The following is a 20,000-nucleotide window of genomic DNA, read 5'->3' as shown; positions in this document are numbered from 1 at the left end:
CAAAACGTAACAGCCTGAACTAGCTCGCAGCGTCACCTCGTCATTGACTGAAATAGATTCATACACTTTGTAAGAGTTGATTCCTCTTCTCTTTTCACAGCACGGCTGGAAGGAAACAGAAGAGAAGCTGTCAGAGCAACAACTGGAGGGAGTTTCACAGCAGCATGCTCTTTCCCTGCGTCTTCAATTTTCAGTTTGAGAAGTGCATTCTTCTGCAAGGACGAATGTTTGTTCATGTTAATTGAATCAGTTGATAAAACAAAGCAGTCTGACAGATATTCCATCAGATATGTACAATTTCCAACTGGAGGATCATCTGTGTATGTAAGCATCTCACAGCTGACCCCGTCTGACTCAGGACGGTACAGGTGTGGTCTGATAAGAAATGGGGTCCGTGATCTTGAGCGCACATTCGAGGTCTTTGTCGCAGACGGTGAGTTTCTTCTTCAAGTGAAATGAAAATGTTTTGTATGTCAGTAGAGAGCATCTTTAAGTTTTCACAGACAGCTGCTGATATTTTTAACTTCCCATCACTGTGATTTAAAAAATACACACAGAGTAGTGTACAGGTCGTCTCATCAGGATTCCTTCATACGTGTTCATATGCTTTCTTTGTTCACAGTCTCAACAACACCAAAACATAATTTAATACCCTCAACATCAGTCCCATCAGCAGCAACAACACCGAGCAAACATGTAGCTGTGACCCCGATACCCACCGAGCAGTCTGGAACAACAACGACAACAGGTACAGCCACACACTGCATGTGTCAAACTCTCACACATCAGAACCAGGAGGAGGTCCAGGATTTATTTTTAATATATTTAAATAAATATATCATACATGATTCAAAATAAATACATTATTTAAAGTCACCAGAATAGTTTCTGAAGGGAAAGATGAACTTTGATTTCAGGGAGTCTGTCGTCATTCAGTTTGGCTAAAATAAAATGTAGTAGGCGGCTGTGGCTCAGTTGGTAGTCGTCGCCTCTCAACCAGACTGTCGAGGGTTCGATCCCCAGCTGAGCAACATGTCAGATGTGTCCTTGGGCAAGACACTTAACCCCGCATTGCTCCCTCTGCTTCTGTGGCAGTGTATGAATGGATTAGTTGTACTTACTCTCTGATGTACGTTGCTTTGGATTAAAGCGTCTGCTGTGTGAATTGTAAATGTAATATGAAAACAACAACTTGTGACAGTTTTAAACATAGACAGTTAAACTCATCAAGTCCAACCTAAGCACACTTCGCCCCTAAAGTCCAGTTGGTTAAAGGCAGGGTTGGTAATTTTCAAAAACTAGCATGATTTTGAAAGTAGCATTCCCTCAGTGCTCCGTCTGCCTCCACCCCCTCCTCTCTGTTCTCCTTCAAAAGCCACGCCCCTCACTTACATGCACAAGCGTCATTGGTCCAGCAGCTCAGCTCAGCTCATACTTTGAGTGTGTGCTCGTTAACACATGGGGTACAGAACGAGCAGGGAGACAGGGAGGCGTGTGATTGGTTCATCAGACTGGTACCTCGTGGCAGACATTGGTCAAAGTTTTTACAGACTTACAAACTGATACAGATGATGGATTTTCTTTGTTCCTTTTTCAGAGAACACAAGTTATTAATTTCAACCAAAATCTTAAAAAGTGTATCTGGAGAAAATGACCAACCCTGCCTTTAAGCACGGTACGTGAAAACTGGGCCTAGTGTGAGTGCGCCCTCAAATGAAATTGAGGTGGTTAGGCTTAGCTTGGTTAGCTTGACGCCTAACAGGAACACACAAGAATCTAAGTAAAGAAAGTAGAAGAAACTGTAACAAAGACTTATTATTACACACTATGAGGGAGAATCTAAGAGGCCTTTTGTACCTGACAGTCCACAACTAATGTCATCAACAACCAAGACGTGTCGAAGTAAAACAACCCCCACCCCCCTTTCCCAACCCTCTTTCTGCAGAAATGTTGCTGTACGCAGGACTGACCCTGGTGAACTTGGTTGTCCTCTTTTCTCATGTTATGATCATATTCTGCAGAAGGAAGTCTTCAAAACCAAAGGGTGAGGCAACAGGATTTTCACACACGGACAAACTTACACATGCCTAACTACCGTAACTTCCTGTTTCCTATGGTACATGTTAGGGATGCAATACATAGTTCGTTTTTTGGTCAAGGTTTTCAGTTCGGTTCTGACGGGCTGTTAAGAGTGTTTTTTTGATTTTCCATTCTTTGGAGTCTTAGTAGAGAGTGTTTGCAGCAGACAGCAGCCACCTGGAGAAAAAGCACAGTGCCCAGCGTCTTATTTTACGAGCACTCCGCCTTTTTTGTGTCGCCACTGCAAGCGCTCAAGTTCAAAATCTTTCAACTTTTCAGAAAGGGAATGTTGACGCCACTCCTACGGATCGTGTCGTGTACCCACATCCTCCTCTCTCCGTGTCTGATCGGGAAATAAACGATCTAAAATATAAAACATGGAGTAAAAAGTAACAGAGCAGTGTCAGTCACACAGCAACTGTTGTCCTGTCTCCATGGGACGGGGCTTTTCTTCTTGGAAAAACTGCTAGGTGGACACACGGCCTTACCCCCAATTCACACATGGTCCATGTGCGCCGCGATCCGTCAGCGCCGAGCACTATGCCGGAGTCCGCTGCCACTCTAGTCAATCATTGTGTTCACACAGCGGGCGCCGTGGTCCGTCTCTGGAGCGTTCCACGTTCCACGTTCCAGCACATGGGTGTGCTCTGCTGTGCTCACGTTCCAGAAACTAATCCAGTGGGGATGGACGCGCGCCGTCCGACAAAACCGTGGCGCGCACAGAGTATGTGTGAATTGGGGGTTAGGCCAATTTTAGGCAATGCATCCGTGACACATCACATAGACGGGCTGCTGTATTTGGTCGTAATCCTCGTCATCGTTGTCGTCGCCTTGGGGCTGGCGCTGACCGTAGTCTGTATTCCCAGGATCACCAGGCGTGATGGTAAGGCAACAGGAAGAAAGTACAACAACAACAAACTGAAACGTCTCATTTTCACCCAAAGAAAAAATATGGTTAAAATTTCAGATCAGTTTCTTAAAAGTGTGACTTGTTCTACTTTACTCAGAAAAGCCAGAATCTCAATGACTAAATTAAAAACCTATCTGTTTCGCAGGTTCGACCACCGGTGGAAGCAAGGACTACGTGAACATGGAGGTGACTTTCTTTAACTCTTTGTTTCACTTTTGCACGTTGAAGGGCATGAAGATCCCAGATCAGAGCCACACGGCCAAATATAAAGAACTGATGATAGAGCTGTTTTCTCTGGACAAAGTGTTCCTGAGTGAACTGAATTCAACAGAGAACAAAAACACTTCTGCAGCAGAGTTCACTGTTTTTATATCACAACCCTGTGTGTGTTTAAAGAAGTGCTTTTATTTGCTTTGGTGTGTTTCAGATTCCCCCCTTAGAGAACCATCTTCCAGTCTCTTCATTTGGAGACTCCACCTACGAAAGCCTCAATCCAGCTACCAGGGACCAGAACCAAACCTACTCTACACTCAACCTTAGAGAAAACATACATGAGGCTGTTAAGATTCAGACCTAGGATCTTTTACTGTGTTTCAGTCCCAGTGTTTATACGTCGACCCCGAGACACACAGCAGAACTTTATTCATCTGGAAGGAAGTTCTAGTGCCAGCTTCAAGTGGCAGCTGTAAAGTTTCACTTTGCTCAAACAGCTTTTTTCTGTGAAAGCAGCAAAAATCCTGGAACTCTACGCTACGTGATCCCTTGAAGCTCAATGCCAACTTTGCCACTTTTACGAGAGCCACCAAATCCTGGTTAGTTCAGCAACAGACTCGTACTCGTGTTTAACTCTCTGAAGCTATAGCAAAGCTACATGTGTCTTATTGTATCTCGCTGTGCCCATTTCACTCTTTGTCTTTCATTTTGAACTGTTTCAATCTTTAATTTACTCAAAATCACATTTAAATTATATAAAAACAAAAATATCAAAAGCACTTGCTGTGCTACACAAAGTTAAGGATTCATTAGATGATAAAGCATTGTACATTTTATATAACTCATTGATTCTTCCATATCTCACATACTGTGTTGAAGTATGGGGAAGTGCCTGTAAAACATTCACCCATTCAATTTTCATTTTGCAAAAGAGAGCCATAAGAATCATCAGTAGAAGTCGGTATAGAGATCCATCAAACCCGATATTCATTCAGTTAAAGTTGTTGAAATTTCATGAATTAGTTGATTACAGTATTCTGTAAATGATGTATAATCAGAAAACATTGCCAAAAAACATCCAAAACAGATTTAAAAAAAGGGAAAGGCGTTATAATTTAAAAGGAACAGAGAGCTTTAATAAACCGAGATTCAGAACCAAACTGAGGGAACGTTGTTTTACTGTGAAAGGAATCTCAACAGAGAAACTAAAGAATCAAACATGATATTTAAAAGAAAAATTAAAGCCAGTTTGTTGACTAAATATGTGGAAATATGTCAGTGAGATGTATTGTTCTGTTTCGTGATGCTGTAACAAAAATGTATTGTGATATTCTTTGTACAGTGTAAAATGAATTGTTAAGGAGGACCTATGATGGGGCTGCCAGTGGCTGTGTTTGCCTGCAGCTAATTTAATTGTATTTTTATTGTTTTTGAATTAAGTGTTTTGTTTTAATTAATGCTTTGTGAAAGAGGGGCAGATATTATAAGATTAGTCTTCTTTCTGCTCCTTTTCATTCCAAATTTGAGATTTTATGTTTTCTTTGTTTTTCTTAACTTTATTGTTTTTTTGAATGAAATAAAAATGTACAAATAAAAAAGCTCTTCTAGGGACGAGTGTTTCGAATTAGTATCCTTTATAAACACTCTGATACGTGCATTGGATTGCTGTTTTCAGTTTGTCTATGTATCTTGTATCTGTCCCTATCAGTGTTCAAGAGTTTGCATGCAGTTTTCCAAATACTTTAATATGTGACTTTGCACATCTGTGTTTTTGAGTCCCTAAAGAATCAAGAAGATTTATATGGTGCCAAATTGTGTTACTTAAAGTACATATCATTAATGGGGATAGAAAGGGTTAAAAAATAAAGTCATTGTGTTTGCATGTGTCAACAAACATCATGTATCCCCTGTATAAGTTAATGCCCCAGGTGGGCCACCCCGGTTAAAAAAAGACTGGACACACTTTTTGTAAGCTGACTGCTTTAATTATGTCTGCTTTTAAGGGGTGCTGCAGCGCCCTCTGGAGTCCTACTTCTGTCTGTGTGTTCATTTGAAATGCTCCATCTTGGATCCTTTATCCCTTTCTTTGGTTAATGAAATGTGCCTCCGTACTCACCAGTATGGTGTGTGTGTGTGTGTGTGTGTGTGTGTGTGTGTGTGTGTGTGTGTGTGTGTGTGTGTGTGTGTGTGTGTGTGTGTGTGTGTGTGTGTGTGTGTGTGTGTGTGTGTGTGTGTGTGTGTGTGTGTGTGTGTGTGTGTGTGTATGATAGTGTATGTGTGTCTGTGTGTGTGTATGTGTGTGTGTGTGTGTGTGTGTGTGTGTGTGTATGATAGTGTGTGTGTGTGTGTGTGTGTGTGTGTGTGTGTGTGTGTGCCAACATTTTAAAGAAACAAGAAGTTCCTGGTTTACAAGTGAAGAAGCAGAAGTAGAAAATCATTAACGTCTCAAACATGGAAGTCTATCACACTGTGATCTTCTTCTTCTTCCTCTGTGAGTATTTTTCTATTTTCTTTTAGTCACTTTCTTTGTTGTTATTTGTTGTTTTTTAATTGGTTTATTATTGGTTACTGAGTGTTTTAATGGTTCAACATGATGATCATGTCCTTAAATAATACAATAAATACAGTATGTACACAGTTCTTACTGTAATCATTTGTTGAGGAACGATGACCCTCAGTGTGGGGTTAGAGTTAGTCCTCATGTGGACAAATGATTTCAACGTTTATAACCAAAGTTAAAATGAGGCTTCAGCTGTCCGGGTAATTCACAACCAATGAGTATCTTCCAAAGTCGAGTTCTCTAAGTGACATATTGAAATGTTGACGTGCTCTGCCTGTAACTGAGTTAACATGTTCTGGTACATTATCCTGATTTTAAGTTTCAACGATGTGCAGCATGAAGGAGATTTTAAAGGTTAATTTTAAAACTACATACTTATAGAAACCTGAGCATCACAGCCAAAACATCACCACTAGCATTTAAAAACAAACAGTGCAGTAATGTGGGAATGACTTGCACAACTGACCTGCTGCTTTCTAAATCATTTTGGAATGATTGCATTAAAAAATTGGTTAAAATTATGGACTGTTATAAAACTATTTACCAATGTGTCAAAAGAGCCTGAAGGGCTTTGATAGCCTTTGAAATGAGTGAAAAGATCTTTAAGAGCTTTCTCATTTCTCTTTTCTGAAAAATATGGGAATTATGATTTTAACAGAAGTTGCTGTTGAAAGTTTGGGGTTTTACTGTACAATATTTATTACTCTTATTTATTACGGCTATAGATGCAAACGTCAAAGGGAAGAGTGAAACGTGCAGCAGGAACATGTGGTTACAGGATGTAAAGACGGTAACTTCTGATTCTTCATCTCTTAACAGCTCTGCAGGATGAAAACTTTGGTGTCATTAGTGCAGAAGCGGTAACTTTCTACATAGTACTTGAAGGAGAAAATGTGGAAGTCGGATGCTCGACTTCTGAAGAAACAACCATAAAGTTTTTCTGCAGAGAAGAATGTAGTCTGAAGGACGTCATCATACAAACACCTCGTGTCAGCGCTCAAGAAGGCAGATTCAGCATTGAATGGAAGCAGAGACCACAAACTCGATCCGGAGATGTTTCTGTGAAAGTCTCACAGCTGACCAAGTCTGACTCCGGACGCTACAGGTGTGGTCTCGGTTCATCTTTATCATCAGCTTCATACACGGACATTGAAATCATCGTTGTAGACGGTAAGTTTGTACTAAAAACCCTGAAAATGTTTCCTGAACAGCTGAACTATGACAACAGCTGATAAACTACTGAAGGCCACAGACTTCTTTTACAGACTGGTTCAACTGGGCAGCTCCCAGTATGTGACTGTATATTGTTGTGATTTCTTGAAGGGGATGCAAAACGTAACAGCCTGAACTAGCTCGCAGCGTCACCTCGTCATTGACTGAAATAGATTCATACACTTTGTAAGAGTTGATTCCTCTTCTCTTTTCACAGCACGGCTGGAAGGAAACAGAAGAGAAGCTGTTAGAGCAACAACTGGAGGGAGTTTCACAGCAGCATGCTCTTTCCCTGTGTCTTCAATTTTCGGTTTGAGAAGTGCATTCTTCTGCAAGGACGAATGTTTGTTCATGTTAATTGAATCAGTTGATAAAACAAAGCAGTCTGGCAGATATTCCATCAGATATGTACAATTTCCAACTGGAGGATCTGTGTATGTGAGCATCTCACAGCTGACCCCGTCTGACTCAGGACGGTACAGGTGTGGTCTGACAAGAAATGCTTTCCGTGATCTTGAGCGCACATTCGAGGTCTTTGTCGCAGACGGTGAGTTTCTTCTTCAAGTGAAATGAAAATGTTTTGTATGTCAGTAGAGAGCATCTTTAAGTTTTCACAGACAGCTGCTGATATTTTTAACTTCCCATCACTGTGATTTAAAAAATACACACAGAGTAGTGTACAGGTCGTCTCATCAGGATTCCTTCATACGTGTTCATATGCTTTCTTTGTTCACAGTCTCAACAACACCAAAACATAATTTAATACCCTCAACATCAGTCCCATCAGCAGCAACAACACCGAGCAAACATGTAGCTGTGACCCCGATACCCACCGAGCAGTCTGGAACAACAACGACAACAGGTACAGCCACACACTGCATGTGTCAAACTCTCACACATCAGAACCAGGAGGAGGTCCAGGATTTATTTTTAATATATTTAAATAAATATATCATACATGATTCAAAATAAATACATTATTTAAAGTCACCAGAATAGTTTCTGAAGGGAAAGATGAACTTTGATTTCAGGGAGTCTGTCGTCATTCAGTTTGGCTAAAATAAAATGTAGTAGGCGGCTGTGGCTCAGTTGGTAGTCGTCGCCTCTCAACCAGACTGTCGAGGGTTCGATCCCCAGCTGAGCAACATGTCAGATGTGTCCTTGGGCAAGACACTTAACCCCGCATTGCTCCCTCTGCTTCTGTGGCAGTGTATGAATGGATTAGTTGTACTTACTCTCTGATGTACGTTGCTTTGGATTAAAGCGTCTGCTGTGTGAATTGTAAATGTAATATGAAAACAACAACTTGTGACAGTTTTAAACATAGACAGTTAAACTCATCAAGTCCAACCTAAGCACACTTCACCCCTAAAGTCCAGTTGGTTAAAGGCAGGGTTGGTAATTTTCAAAAACTAGCATGATTTTGAAAGTAGCATTCCCTCAGTGCTCCGTCTGCCTCCACCCCCTCCTCTCTGTTCTCCTTCAAAAGCCACGCCCCTCACTTACATGCACAAGCGTCATTGGTCCAGCAGCTCAGCTCAGCTCATACTTTGAGTGTGTGCTCGTTAACACATGGGGTACAGAACGAGCAGGGAGACAGGGAGGCGTGTGATTGGTTCATCAGACTGGTACCTCGTGGCAGACATTGGTCAAAGTTTTTACAGACTTACAAACTGATACAGATGATGGATTTTCTTTGTTCCTTTTTCAGAGAACACGAGTTATTAATTTCAACCAAAATCTTAAAAAGTGTATCTGGAGAAAATGACCAACCCTGCCTTTAAGCACGGTACGTGAAAACTGGGCCTAGTGTGAGTGCGCCCTCAAATGAAATTGAGGTGGTTAGGCTTAGCTTGGTTAGCTTGACGCCTAACAGGAACACACAAGAATCTAAGTAAAGAAAGTAGAAGAAACTGTAACAAAGACTTATTATTACACACTATGAGGGAGAATCTAAGAGGCCTTTTGTACCTGACAGTCCACAACTAATGTCATCAACAACCAAGACGTGTCGAAGTAAAACAACCCCCACCCCCCTTTCCCAACCCTCTTTCTGCAGAAATGTTGCTGTACGCAGGACTGACCCTGGTCGCCCTGGTTGTCCTGTTATCGCTCATTACGATCATATTCTGCAGAAGGAAGTTTTCAAAACCAAAGGGTGAGGCAACAGGATTTTCACACACACGGACAAACTTACACATGCCTAACTACCGTAACTTCCTGTTTCCTATGGTACATGTTAGGGATGCAATACATAGCTCGTTTTTTGGTCAAGGTTTTCAGTTTGGATCTGACGGGCTGTTAAGAGTGTTTTTTTGATTTTCCATTCTTTGGAGAATTTTTTTTCCCTGTATCCACCCAGTGGTTTTTTCTAAGTGACAGCGTCTTCTTTCAGTTGTTTTCAATGAGTAGAGAGTGTATTACTCAATGTGCCTGACTTCCCCCGGCACTCAGAGCGCTCAAGTTAAAAGTCTTTCAACTTTTCAGAAAGATGCTGTTGCCGTCAGTTGTGCTCTTTTCCAAATGTATAATATTCCCTGTAGTTTTTCCGTCAGGATCGTGTCTTGTACCCACATCCTCTTTGCTCTGTGTCTGATCGGGAAATAAACGATCTCAAATATGAAAAATACAGAAACATAATGTTGACCATGAGACAGGATGGGCTTGCAGCGCTTTTCTTTTCAGCGCACAAACGCTTCATACGAGCGCACAGCCAGCGCTTTTCTGCCCGGAAAAAAATGCTAGATGGCCACTGGGCCTTAGGCTAATTTTAAAGTCTTTATATGTGATTGTTCACACTTAAATATATAAATCAAGTATCTCCTCTGAAAATAACTCTGTGAGTCATGACTGTCTACAATGAGTGTAACACCCGAGTCCCACTGTCTGTGATGTTTTCAGAGTTTTCAGAGTCCTATCTTCACTTTGTTTACATCGCCCGGACGGCCGGCTGACTCCTCCCCTCGTGTATAAAAGTTGTTTAATTGAGGGACTAGAGAAAAGAAGAATAACATACTGTACTCACTGCTTAACTGTGTTTCTAGATCACGCTCATTTCAGGTAAATTTACATGCAGTGTGAAGATACGAGCAGAATAAAGATCGCTAGCATTAGCATGCTAACACAACAATGCAGCGCGAGTTGTTTTGGTTTCATGCTGGTGCTCAAGGGCGACATCTGCTGGATCAAAACATCATATATAAAGCCTTTAAGGCATAGCAGAACTTGCTTTTCAGTGATGGGTCCAATTAAATACTGTGTGTGTGTTTCAGTCTTGTGTCATTCTCTAAACATATTCTGCTTTTTTAGACACTCCAATGGAAACAGAGTTCACATCTGTCACAGAGGTGAGAGTGAGGACATTTCAGCCATGATTATAATTACTGGAGTTTGTTGAACAAGCTCTTTTAACTACAATCAAAATGTAATGTTTGTCCTGCAGACCAACCGAGCATATGAAGACCTGAGTGAGGACAAACGGAGAGGATCCCTTCCTTACGAACACGCCGTGTATACCAAACCGAATGGATTAGAAATCGACCATGAATACAGCACTGTCAGTAGAGCCAGGTCTCATCATGCAGTAAGTTTTTGTGTGTGGCACACGTTTTATGGTGTTTTGGGGGAAGGTACAAGTAGATGAGGAGGTATCAGCCTGAGCAGCCTACAGAGGGAAACACCCAGCCTGGTGTTTTGTTAGCGTTCAAGTTCTTATAGGATGAGTGTATGTCGATCTACTGAGGCTTTATTGTTACATGGACACGGATGTTCAAGGACTGAATCATCTAACCCACCAAGCCACACAAAAGACGACTTTTAGTATGGATTCTACGCATTGTTTTAAATCTTTATTTTAGAGAAAGGACAGAGGACAGAGACCACTTGTCTCTGCAACAGATTCATTGCTGACTTATTTTTATTTTGTCTTTCTTTACCCAGGCTGAAGATGACTCTGGTAACATCACCTACTCTGAGTTGAATTTTACCAATCCTACGACCGCCTCGCTCAACCGCGCCCCCAGTGATCTGACAATGGTCATCTACTCATCACCTCGAGAGATGTGACCTCTGATGTGAGCGATGCCCAAGATTCTTTGCTGTAAGAGGTCACATATCCTCCTCCTCTTCTTCAGTGTAAATAAGTCTCAGAGCTCCTCAAAACATGTGTGTGAAGTTTCTTGTTCTAAATCCACTCTGATCCTGTATTTGATCATGTCTATAAACCCCTCTATTTCAGCCCTGCTCAGAACAGGCTGTTTCTGTGTCTGTACCTTTAAATATGTAAATGAGCTGTGTCTGACCACGCCCCCTCTCTGGAAGGGTTTGGGTGTACTCGGTGCTTTCTCGCTCCATGTCCTATTGTTTACGGTGAGAAGGCAGACTCAGAGGGCAGAACAAACACCTAGCTGTGGGAGTGTCACCCACCTGGGGGAGGGGCTACTGCCCTTTGTGATGTCATGAAGGGAAAATCTCCAAACGGACTGTTTGAGCACACATTTTCTGAAAAGTGGAGCAGGCAGAAGATGGAGAGGATGGACTTTTCTCCTCATTGGGGGGTTTGTAGACGGACTAGAGACACATGGTGAAGTGGATTTAAATAATATGTGACCTTTAATAAGCTTCAATACTTCCACTGTCTCATTTTACATCGTACATTAAATAACTGTAGCTAAGATTAAAATGATAACATCTGTTTAATTTGATCTGATTTAATTGATTTTGATTTGATTTGTTTATTCTGAACATGTAACGTAAAACAAAGGTGAACATAAATAGAAAAAACAGAAAATAAATAATAATTACAAACAGTGGAAAGTATAATTCAGCTATTTTAAGTGACATGGGAAGAAGTAAACACTTATTGAATCCCACCCCCTCTCCATCTGTTCAACTAGCTTGTATTATATTTGTAAATTAAGATTATTATAAAGTGTAATATAATATGAAAATATTTTTTTGTAGTTTATATTTGTCAAGTTATAAATAAATACATAAATGAGCGACATATTCTGAATAATACAATAACAAAAACAACAGCAATAAAAAAGAAAACAGCAGCAACATCATGTAAATATTGATCCTTAATTAATTACAAAAAGCAACTGTTTGCTTCAGGTTAGAGCTACTTTTCTACTTGTACCGTATTTTGAACATATAGTATGTATATTCCACCCTCAGGTCCCGTTTGTGCTTATGTGTGTAATCTGGGACTGTGTGTGAGAAGCATGTCTCTCAATAACGGAGTGTAAACCAGAATTTCCCCTCGGGAATTAATAAAGTCAATATCTTCGCTGTTCTGTTTTGTTGTTATTCTTTGTTAAGCGCCTTTGAGTATTTAGAAAAGCGTTATAAAGGTCTGATGCATTATTATTAAAGTTTGTTTAAAAAGAAAAAAACAGCTGGCTTGTTCCATCCATGCATCCATTATCTATACCGTTTTTTGCTGTTCAGGGTCACAGGGGGCTGGAGCCAATAGCAGCTGGTGAGAGGCGGGGTTACACCCTGGACTGATCACCTGTCAATCACAGGGCTGACATATAGAGACAGACAACCAGACACACTCACATTCACACATACAGACAATTTAGAATCACCAGTTAACCTAACGAGCATGTCTTTGGACTGTGGGAGGAAGACAGAGAGAACACACTCATGCACGGGGAGAACATGCAGACTCCACACAGAAAGACTCCTGTCAGACAGGGATTCAAACCAGGAACCTCCTCGCTGTCTTTGATCCCTTGTCTCTGACTAATCTCCTGCTGTTGTTTTGTTTGTTTGTAAATGTATGCATTGTCTGGGTGGACTGTCGAATCGAATTGCCCTCTGGGATAAATAAAGTTGTTTAAGTCCAAGGCTGTGAGAAAACAGCGCTAACCACGGCAGCACAGTGGTTTAAGTTGTCTCTGTAAAATCTCCTCAAGGCTCGTCGAAGAGACTTTGAGTCAGTGTGCAAACATTTATTGACACAACATGTGGTCACATTTCTTTTAAAACATGCAGCAATTTTCAGATAAAGAAGAACAAAGTGTACAAAGGCCTTAACCCAGAAGCCAACGTGACTGTAGTGGTTTCTTCGGTCTTCTTAATAAATCTGATGTTCTTAAACTGAGTTCTTTCTTAACCACTCTATAGTGACGACATTACGCTGTTTTACGCGTTGAGTTGGCTTCACACATGTTCCCATGTGTCCACGTTAAAACTACCGTGTTGCTCCGCCGTCACTCGTTTATTTTACTTAGCCAGCGTAACACAACAATACACTTTACTTCCTGTCTCCTGACCACATGACTACGGAAGTCTTACAGAATCACAACAAACCTTCAAAATAAAATAGGAATAATCTCAGTAAATATTCCCAAGATAAACACAAACATATCGTCTGCTATGATCTAGCAAATCATAATCCAAACAATAATAATCAAACTTATTAATGCAAAAATGGCGCTTACATTCCGGCCCCTAATTGTTACTGCAAAGCATAACAATTATATCTCAAACATTAAAGTGACATTTAACTTCAGATCGGGAATAATTTGACTGACTTGTTTAACATATATAGTCATCACTGCTAAACAACAACAAATGTCAAATTCACTTTTGGTAGAACTCAAAAATTCACTCAAATGTAATATGTTACTCATGCTAAGTCTCACACTTTAGACACAAGCATATTACTTAACACAATGAACTTAACTTATTCATCCATTTCAAGCAACAGACATAACTTATCTATTGGCCTTTCCAAAACATTAGTTTTAGTTTTAACAAATGCACGTCTGACAAGTCCGTTTGAGTCAGAAACTGTCCTTTCAACTTTTGCCATCAACCAGGAACCTCTGGGTGCGCTCTCATCCACAATGAGAACAACATCTCCTGATTTCAGGTTTCTTCTGGGTACTAATCACTTCTGTCTCTCTTGTAGAAGCGGCAAGTACTCCTTAGTCCATCGCTTCCAAAAAATGTCTGTCAGGTATTGTACCTGTTTCCACCTTCTCTTCACATACATGTCCTCCTTCTGAAACACTCCAGGAGGTAGTACTGGTTGTCTCTGGTTTCGCTGAAGTCTTTCTGCATGCAACACACTTGGACAGTATTTTTCGCACAGCTGAGTCTGCTTGTGGAATCCAAAATCTTTCTCTCAGTCTTGACAACATGTAGTTTCTTCCACTGTGTCCTGTTTCTTGGTGAATGTGTCTGAGGATCAACGTAGAAACATGATGACCGTTAGGCAGGATCACAGGATGCTTTACATCTGCCGGCAGTGAAGACTGATGCAATCTTCCTCCAACTCTTAACATCCCATCTTGCACAACAGGATCAAGCTTTACAATATGACTGTTTCTTTTAAGCTTGTTACCTTTCTGAAGAGACTCAAGTTCATCACTAAAGCTTTGACTTTGACAAAGTTTGATTATCTCAACTTCTCCCTTTGCAACATCTTCAGCAGTGAGAAGAGACCCTTTAATAGTTGACCTGAACTTCTGCATTTGACTTGCAACCATTTCAGTTTTCTTTTCCAGACTCACTTCATCACTTGCTTGTGAGAATAGAAGCTTGCGATGTGTGTTCAGCTTGTGAAGCAACTGTTTGAACTTCATCATCCAGGATACTGCCTTTTTTAAACAGTGCCAGTCTGAATAATGACAGATAAACTTGTTAAGCAGATTCTCATGCACATTTGTAGCATTCACACTCACTGCTGCTTTAACTTCCACATCATCCTTTTGTATTTCTCTCATGTCCGGTGAAACTGGCCAATGTCCATTGTCCTTTAACAAAAACTCTGGTCCACAAATCCAGTTTTGACACTCTATGAACTTGTCTGCATTCATACCTCGTGATACATGGTCAGCTGGGTTCAGCTCAGAACATACATACATCCATTGACTTGTCTTTGTGTTGTCTCTGATGAGCGACACTCTGTTTGCAACAAAGGTTTTAAATCTAACACTTTCACTGGCAATATATCTCAACACAGTGGTGCTGTCAGACCAAAACACAGAATCTTCAAGCTGCATTTGCAGCTCCTTTCTCATGAGCCGGTCTATTTTAACAGCAACAGCAGCTGCTGTTAACTCCAGCCTCGGAATTGTTGTTTGCTTGAGTGGCGAAACTCTGGCCTTGCTGATGATGAATGAACAGTGAGTTTCTCCTTTCTCGTTGGTTATGCGAAGGTAGGTAACAGCACCATAACCTTTCTCGCTGGCATCAGCAAAATGATGCAATTGCGCTGATGTGATTGTTCCAAATCCAATCGGTTTCAAACACCGCTGCACTGTGAAACCATGAAGCTTTGTAAGATCCGAAATCCACATTTGTGCTCTTTTAGCCAGTTCAGCGGGGATGTCCTCATCCCAGGAGACTTTTCTGCCACAAAGCTCCTGCAGGATCATCTTTGCTGGAAGGATGACAGGTGACAAGAATCCCAAAGGGTCATATATGGCACTTACAAATGAGAGGATGCCACGTCTTGTCTGAGGAGTTTGTTTTGCATTTATCCTAACCTTGAAAACATCTGTCTCAGTACACCAGTTGACTCCTAGTACTCTCTCATCAGGTAAAGCATCATGACTAAGATCTAAATCTTTAACCTGTTTTGCTCTTTCTGTTTCAGGAATGGATGCGAGGACAACTCTGCTGTTACTCATCCATTTTGTAAGATGAAATCCTCCACTCTCACACACTGTTGTTAAGTCTTTGACCATAGCACATGCTTGTGTTTCACTTGACACCGATAAAAGACAATCGTCTACATAAAAGTTGTTCACAACAGCTTTTACTGCAGCAGGTGTCATCTTGTCTTTAGCATCTTCAGCTGTCTTTCTGAGCGCAAAGTTGGCACAGCTGGGGGAGGATGTTGCACCAAACAAATGCACAACCATCTTGTACTCTTGAAGAGGTTCATTTATGTTTCCATCTGGCCACCAGAGGAACCGCAGGAGCTCACTGTCTTCTGGTGGTACTCTTACTTGGTGATACATCGCTTCTATGTCTGACATTAAAGCAATGCGGTCATGTCTAAATCTTGTTAACACTCCAACCAGTGAGTTTGTCAGATCTGGACCTTGTAATAGTTCTCCGTTCAGTGACTTGCCTTGATATGATGCAGCACAGTCAAAGACTACGCGAAGTTTTCCTTTTGATACACCCCGTGATGAGGTATATACCAAACTCTCTCATTTTCAATCACAGTCTTTTCATGTGATACTTTAACTGCGTATCCTTTGCTTAACAGGTCAGACATGAAGTCTTTATATTCTCTGTGAAAGTCTCTGTTCTTGACAAGTTTCCTTTTCAGGTTTTCTGCTCTCTGGACAGCTACACTGCGGTTAACAGGCATTTTTGTGTCTTTGTTTCTCAGAGGAAGACCAACACTGTAGTGTCCATCAACCCTTTTCACTGTTTCATTAACAGAGTTCATGAACTGAATATCTTCTCGTGACATTTCTTGTTTTTCTTCACAGGCTTTCTCTGGAAAATCATGGTTGAACTGTTGCACTAGGAGGTTCTCTACATTAGCAATAGAAATGTGATTCACAGAAACACTGAGTTCACTTTCAGATGAAGTAGTGCAATCATCACTCCTGAGAGGACCATTAATTACCCAGCCTAGGACAGTTCGAACTGCATATGGACCGTTGTCTTCACTGTGAATGACTTCCCACGGTTCCATAGCTTTGTGCACATCACATCCTATTAACAAACCAATGTCTGCATCAATCTGTGGCAGCTGAATACCATGAAGATGTGGCCACTTTTCCAAATCCTCTTGCACTGGAATGTTCTCCTTGGAAACTGGAATGTCTTTATGAGTGTAAATCTCGGGTAAGTCAATGTAAATGTTCTCTTTCAAACCACACACCTCTAGTCCAGTAAGATGGTAGCTTGGCTCTAACTTTTCCTGGCCCATTGTGCGAAGCAGGATCTGAGTTTTCTTACCTTCAAGGTCAAGCTGCCTCATTAGCTCCTCGGAGCAGAATGTGGCTTGGCTTCCATTATCCATGAATGCATAAGTCTCTATTATCTTGTTGCTTTTCTTTGACTTGACACACACAGGAACAATCGACAAAACACGACTGTCTGTTCCGGCCCCAGTGGCTCCACAGGTCCCACCTGAGATGTGTGTTGATTCATCAGCTGTAGTCTTTTCTGTGGTGTTTTTCTGACTGCTGTCAACCTTTTCATTATCTTCTTCTTTTGTGAAATGAAGCATGCTTGGGTGTTTCTTTGAACAGAACTCACATGAAGCTCTTTTTCTACAGTCCTTACTTAAATGTCCTGATGTCAAACATCCAAAGCACAAACCTTTGCCTTTAAGAAAATCTAGTTTTTCCTTGTAAGGCTGATTTCTGATTTTGTGACATTCTGCCAATGTATGTTGTTTTTCACAGTACACACATGGTTTCTGAAATGCACTGCCTGTGTAACATGTAGAGGAGTACGAGTTTTTACCATGATCATGTGCCTTTTCATTCGCAGAAGTTGCTACACTTGTGGCAAAAGCACTTCCCTTTGGTCTAGATGTTCTTGTCGTTTTCAGGTTTGCATAAGGTTTTCCTTATCCTCAGCATCCTTTATGTCTCCAAAAATAGGATCAGCAGCTATTCTACCTTGTCTGCTTATGAATCTAACCAGATCTGAAAACTTTGCTCTTTGTCCAGTTGCCTCCTGAATGTCAAAAGCAGAAACTCTCCACTTCTCTCTTATCTTGTAAGGTAACTTAGAGACAATAATTCTGAGATTAGTGGGATTCTCAATTTCTTGAAGCTGGTTGATGTCTTGCATTGCGTTGTTACATCCAGTGAGAAACAGGGAGTAACTCTGAAGAGCCTTGGCGTCGTCAGGTTTAATCTGTGGCCAGTTGAATGCTCTGTTCATGTAGGAAGTTGCAATTTTCAGTTCGTTACCATAGTGATAAGTCAGCAGCTTTCTTGCCTCATGATAGCCTTGATAAGGACTCATGTGTTGACAACTTCTTACCAAGTCTCTGGGCTCACCTCTGGTAAACTGTTCAAGGTAGTATAACCTATCACTGTCACTATCTGTCTTGCCCTGAATTGTATGGTCAAAAGCTCTTATGAATGATTTAAACTCAAGTGGATCTCCACTGAAAACAGGAATGTCTCTTTGGGGCAAATGTGACAGTCTCTGTTGTTTGACTAACATCTCAGTGATGTTATTTTGTTTAAGCATCACTTCACACAGATCTACTGGGTCATCATTGATGCCATTCTCCTGTGTCTGGTTTTCTTGTTTCATTTGATGATCAGTTACCTTTAACCATTCTGAATGTCCAAGCTTTGTTTCTGGAAGCTGGTTCCTTTGCGGCTGATTGTCTGAAAGTCGTACTTCAGGATCAGCAACTGCATCACTCTTACAACTTTCGTATTCATAGTTTTCCAACACTTTTATTTTGGCTGTAGAAGCAGCAATAGCTGTGTCAATCTCAAGTTGTTCCCTTTTTGCCTTCAATTTGCATTCTTCAAAGTCTAATACTTGTCTCTGTTTCAAGGATGCTGCACGTGCAAGTAAAGCGGCACGTTCTGCTTGTTCCTTCCGACGTACAGATGATATGGATGAAGCTCTGGATGATCTTGATGAACTCCTTGTGGCTGTGCTTCGTACAACACATGACCCAAATCTCGTTTTTAAGGGTGCATCAGCGACAGACACACTATCATCTGGATTCACGTCATCTTGGTGTTGTTGTCTTATATTAGATGTCCATCCCTCAACCTCAAGCATGAATTTATTAACTTGCTCAATTTTTGGCTTGAACCAAAATGTTTGATCAGCCTCTTTTTCTTCTTCGGGTAGCAGCAACAGTACATTATCATTTGTATGAATAAACTCATTCTGTAGTTTCGAGCATTCATTCAAGTGATCATCAACAATGTCTGGACTCTCATTATTTTTCATAAGTCCATTAATCTTATTCGTTTTTGCTGTTAGCTGTGAGAGTTTAGATCGTCTTGCATTAATGTGCCTGTTCAGGCACTCTTCCAAACCCTTTTCTGTGTACTTTGGCGCCCTCTTCTGGTCAGCCCTGCTACTGCAGCTCTGTGCGCCAGGTCCAGGATCCTGCGCGTCGTCGTCCGCCATGATGCCTCTTTTACACAACTTCTAGTTCAACAAGTGTTCATGAACGATGGTCTATGACACAAAGCACGGCATGCTTTCATAATGAGTGTCATCGTAGTAAGACCAAACATCCTTGTTGTCTTGTTTTCTCGAGAAGCTGAGTATCTTACATTTATTCTTGTACCGTCTTGTACAGCTCCCGCGTCGTCATGGCGTCTGACGTCAAGCTTGTGAGCGGGTAGTTTTACTTAATGTAGTGGTTTCTTCGGTCTTCTTAATAAATCTGATGTTCTTAAACTGAGTTCTTTCTTAACCACTCTATAGTGACGACATTACGCTGTTTTACACGTGTCCACGGTAAAACTACCGTGTTGCTCCGCCGTCACTCGTTTATTTTACTTAGACAGCGTAACACAACAATACACTTTACTTCCTGTCTCCTGACCACATGACTACGGAAGTCTTACAGAATCACAACAAACCTTCAAAATAAAATAGGAATAATCTCAGTAAATATTCCCAAGATAAACACAAACATATCGTCTGCTATGATCTAGCAAATCATAATCCAAACAATAATAATCAAACTTATTAATGCAAAAATGGCGCTTACAGTGACATCATCACACTGCTTCCTTTGGTGGTATGAGATGACAAGTAAAAACCCACCGTGCGCGTCTTAATCAGTGGTGTGTGTGTTGTCACGTCATTTGGTTTAAGTGTGGCAAGAGTTGTCTGTAGCTGTAAATAGTTATTGCAGAAATAAAGTGCAGTTTTTGTAACGTTTCTCTTAAATCTTCATCAACACGTTTTCAGCTGCATGTTTCTGTAAAACCCTGACAGAACTACTAACTCAGAGCAGCTATTTAATGAACCAAACAATCAACTATTGAGTTCTTAGATTGAGGTTTGTTGTTTTCATCCAATGTGGATCCATGTTTT

At 41.0% G+C, this 20,000-nt stretch overlaps 2 protein-coding genes across 2 annotated transcripts in view; both read left to right on the top strand.

The window, feature by feature from the left end:
• The window catches only part of LOC132990219 (polymeric immunoglobulin receptor-like), a 6,378-nt gene extending 1,475 nt beyond the window's left edge, over positions 1-4,903 (top strand). The window contains exons 3-7 of the mRNA XM_061058348.1: positions 101-433; positions 623-748; positions 1,946-2,044; positions 3,135-3,175; positions 3,417-4,903. Coding sequence (XP_060914331.1) covers positions 101-433; positions 623-748; positions 1,946-2,044; positions 3,135-3,175; positions 3,417-3,566 — 749 coding nt within the window. The 3' untranslated portion in view covers positions 3,567-4,903. The remainder of the gene's footprint in view (positions 1-100; positions 434-622; positions 749-1,945; positions 2,045-3,134; positions 3,176-3,416) is intronic.
• Positions 4,904-5,582: 679 nt separating this feature from the next.
• LOC132990218 (uncharacterized) lies at positions 5,583-12,268 on the top strand. The gene is made up of 8 exons (XM_061058346.1): positions 5,583-5,693; positions 6,582-6,932; positions 7,192-7,521; positions 7,711-7,836; positions 9,034-9,132; positions 10,284-10,321; positions 10,417-10,557; positions 10,914-12,268. The coding sequence occupies exons 1-8, from the start codon at positions 5,654-5,656 to the stop codon at positions 11,037-11,039; spliced, it is 1,251 nt and encodes a 416-aa protein (XP_060914329.1). The 5' UTR covers positions 5,583-5,653; the 3' UTR covers positions 11,040-12,268.
• The last annotated feature ends 7,732 nt before the right edge of the window (positions 12,269-20,000 follow it).

The sequence above is a fragment of the Labrus mixtus genome, chromosome 15 (assembly GCF_963584025.1).
Source record: "Labrus mixtus chromosome 15, fLabMix1.1, whole genome shotgun sequence".
NCBI lineage: Eukaryota > Metazoa > Chordata > Actinopteri > Labriformes > Labridae > Labrus > Labrus mixtus.
This window is presented reverse-complemented; position numbering and strand designations above follow the sequence as displayed.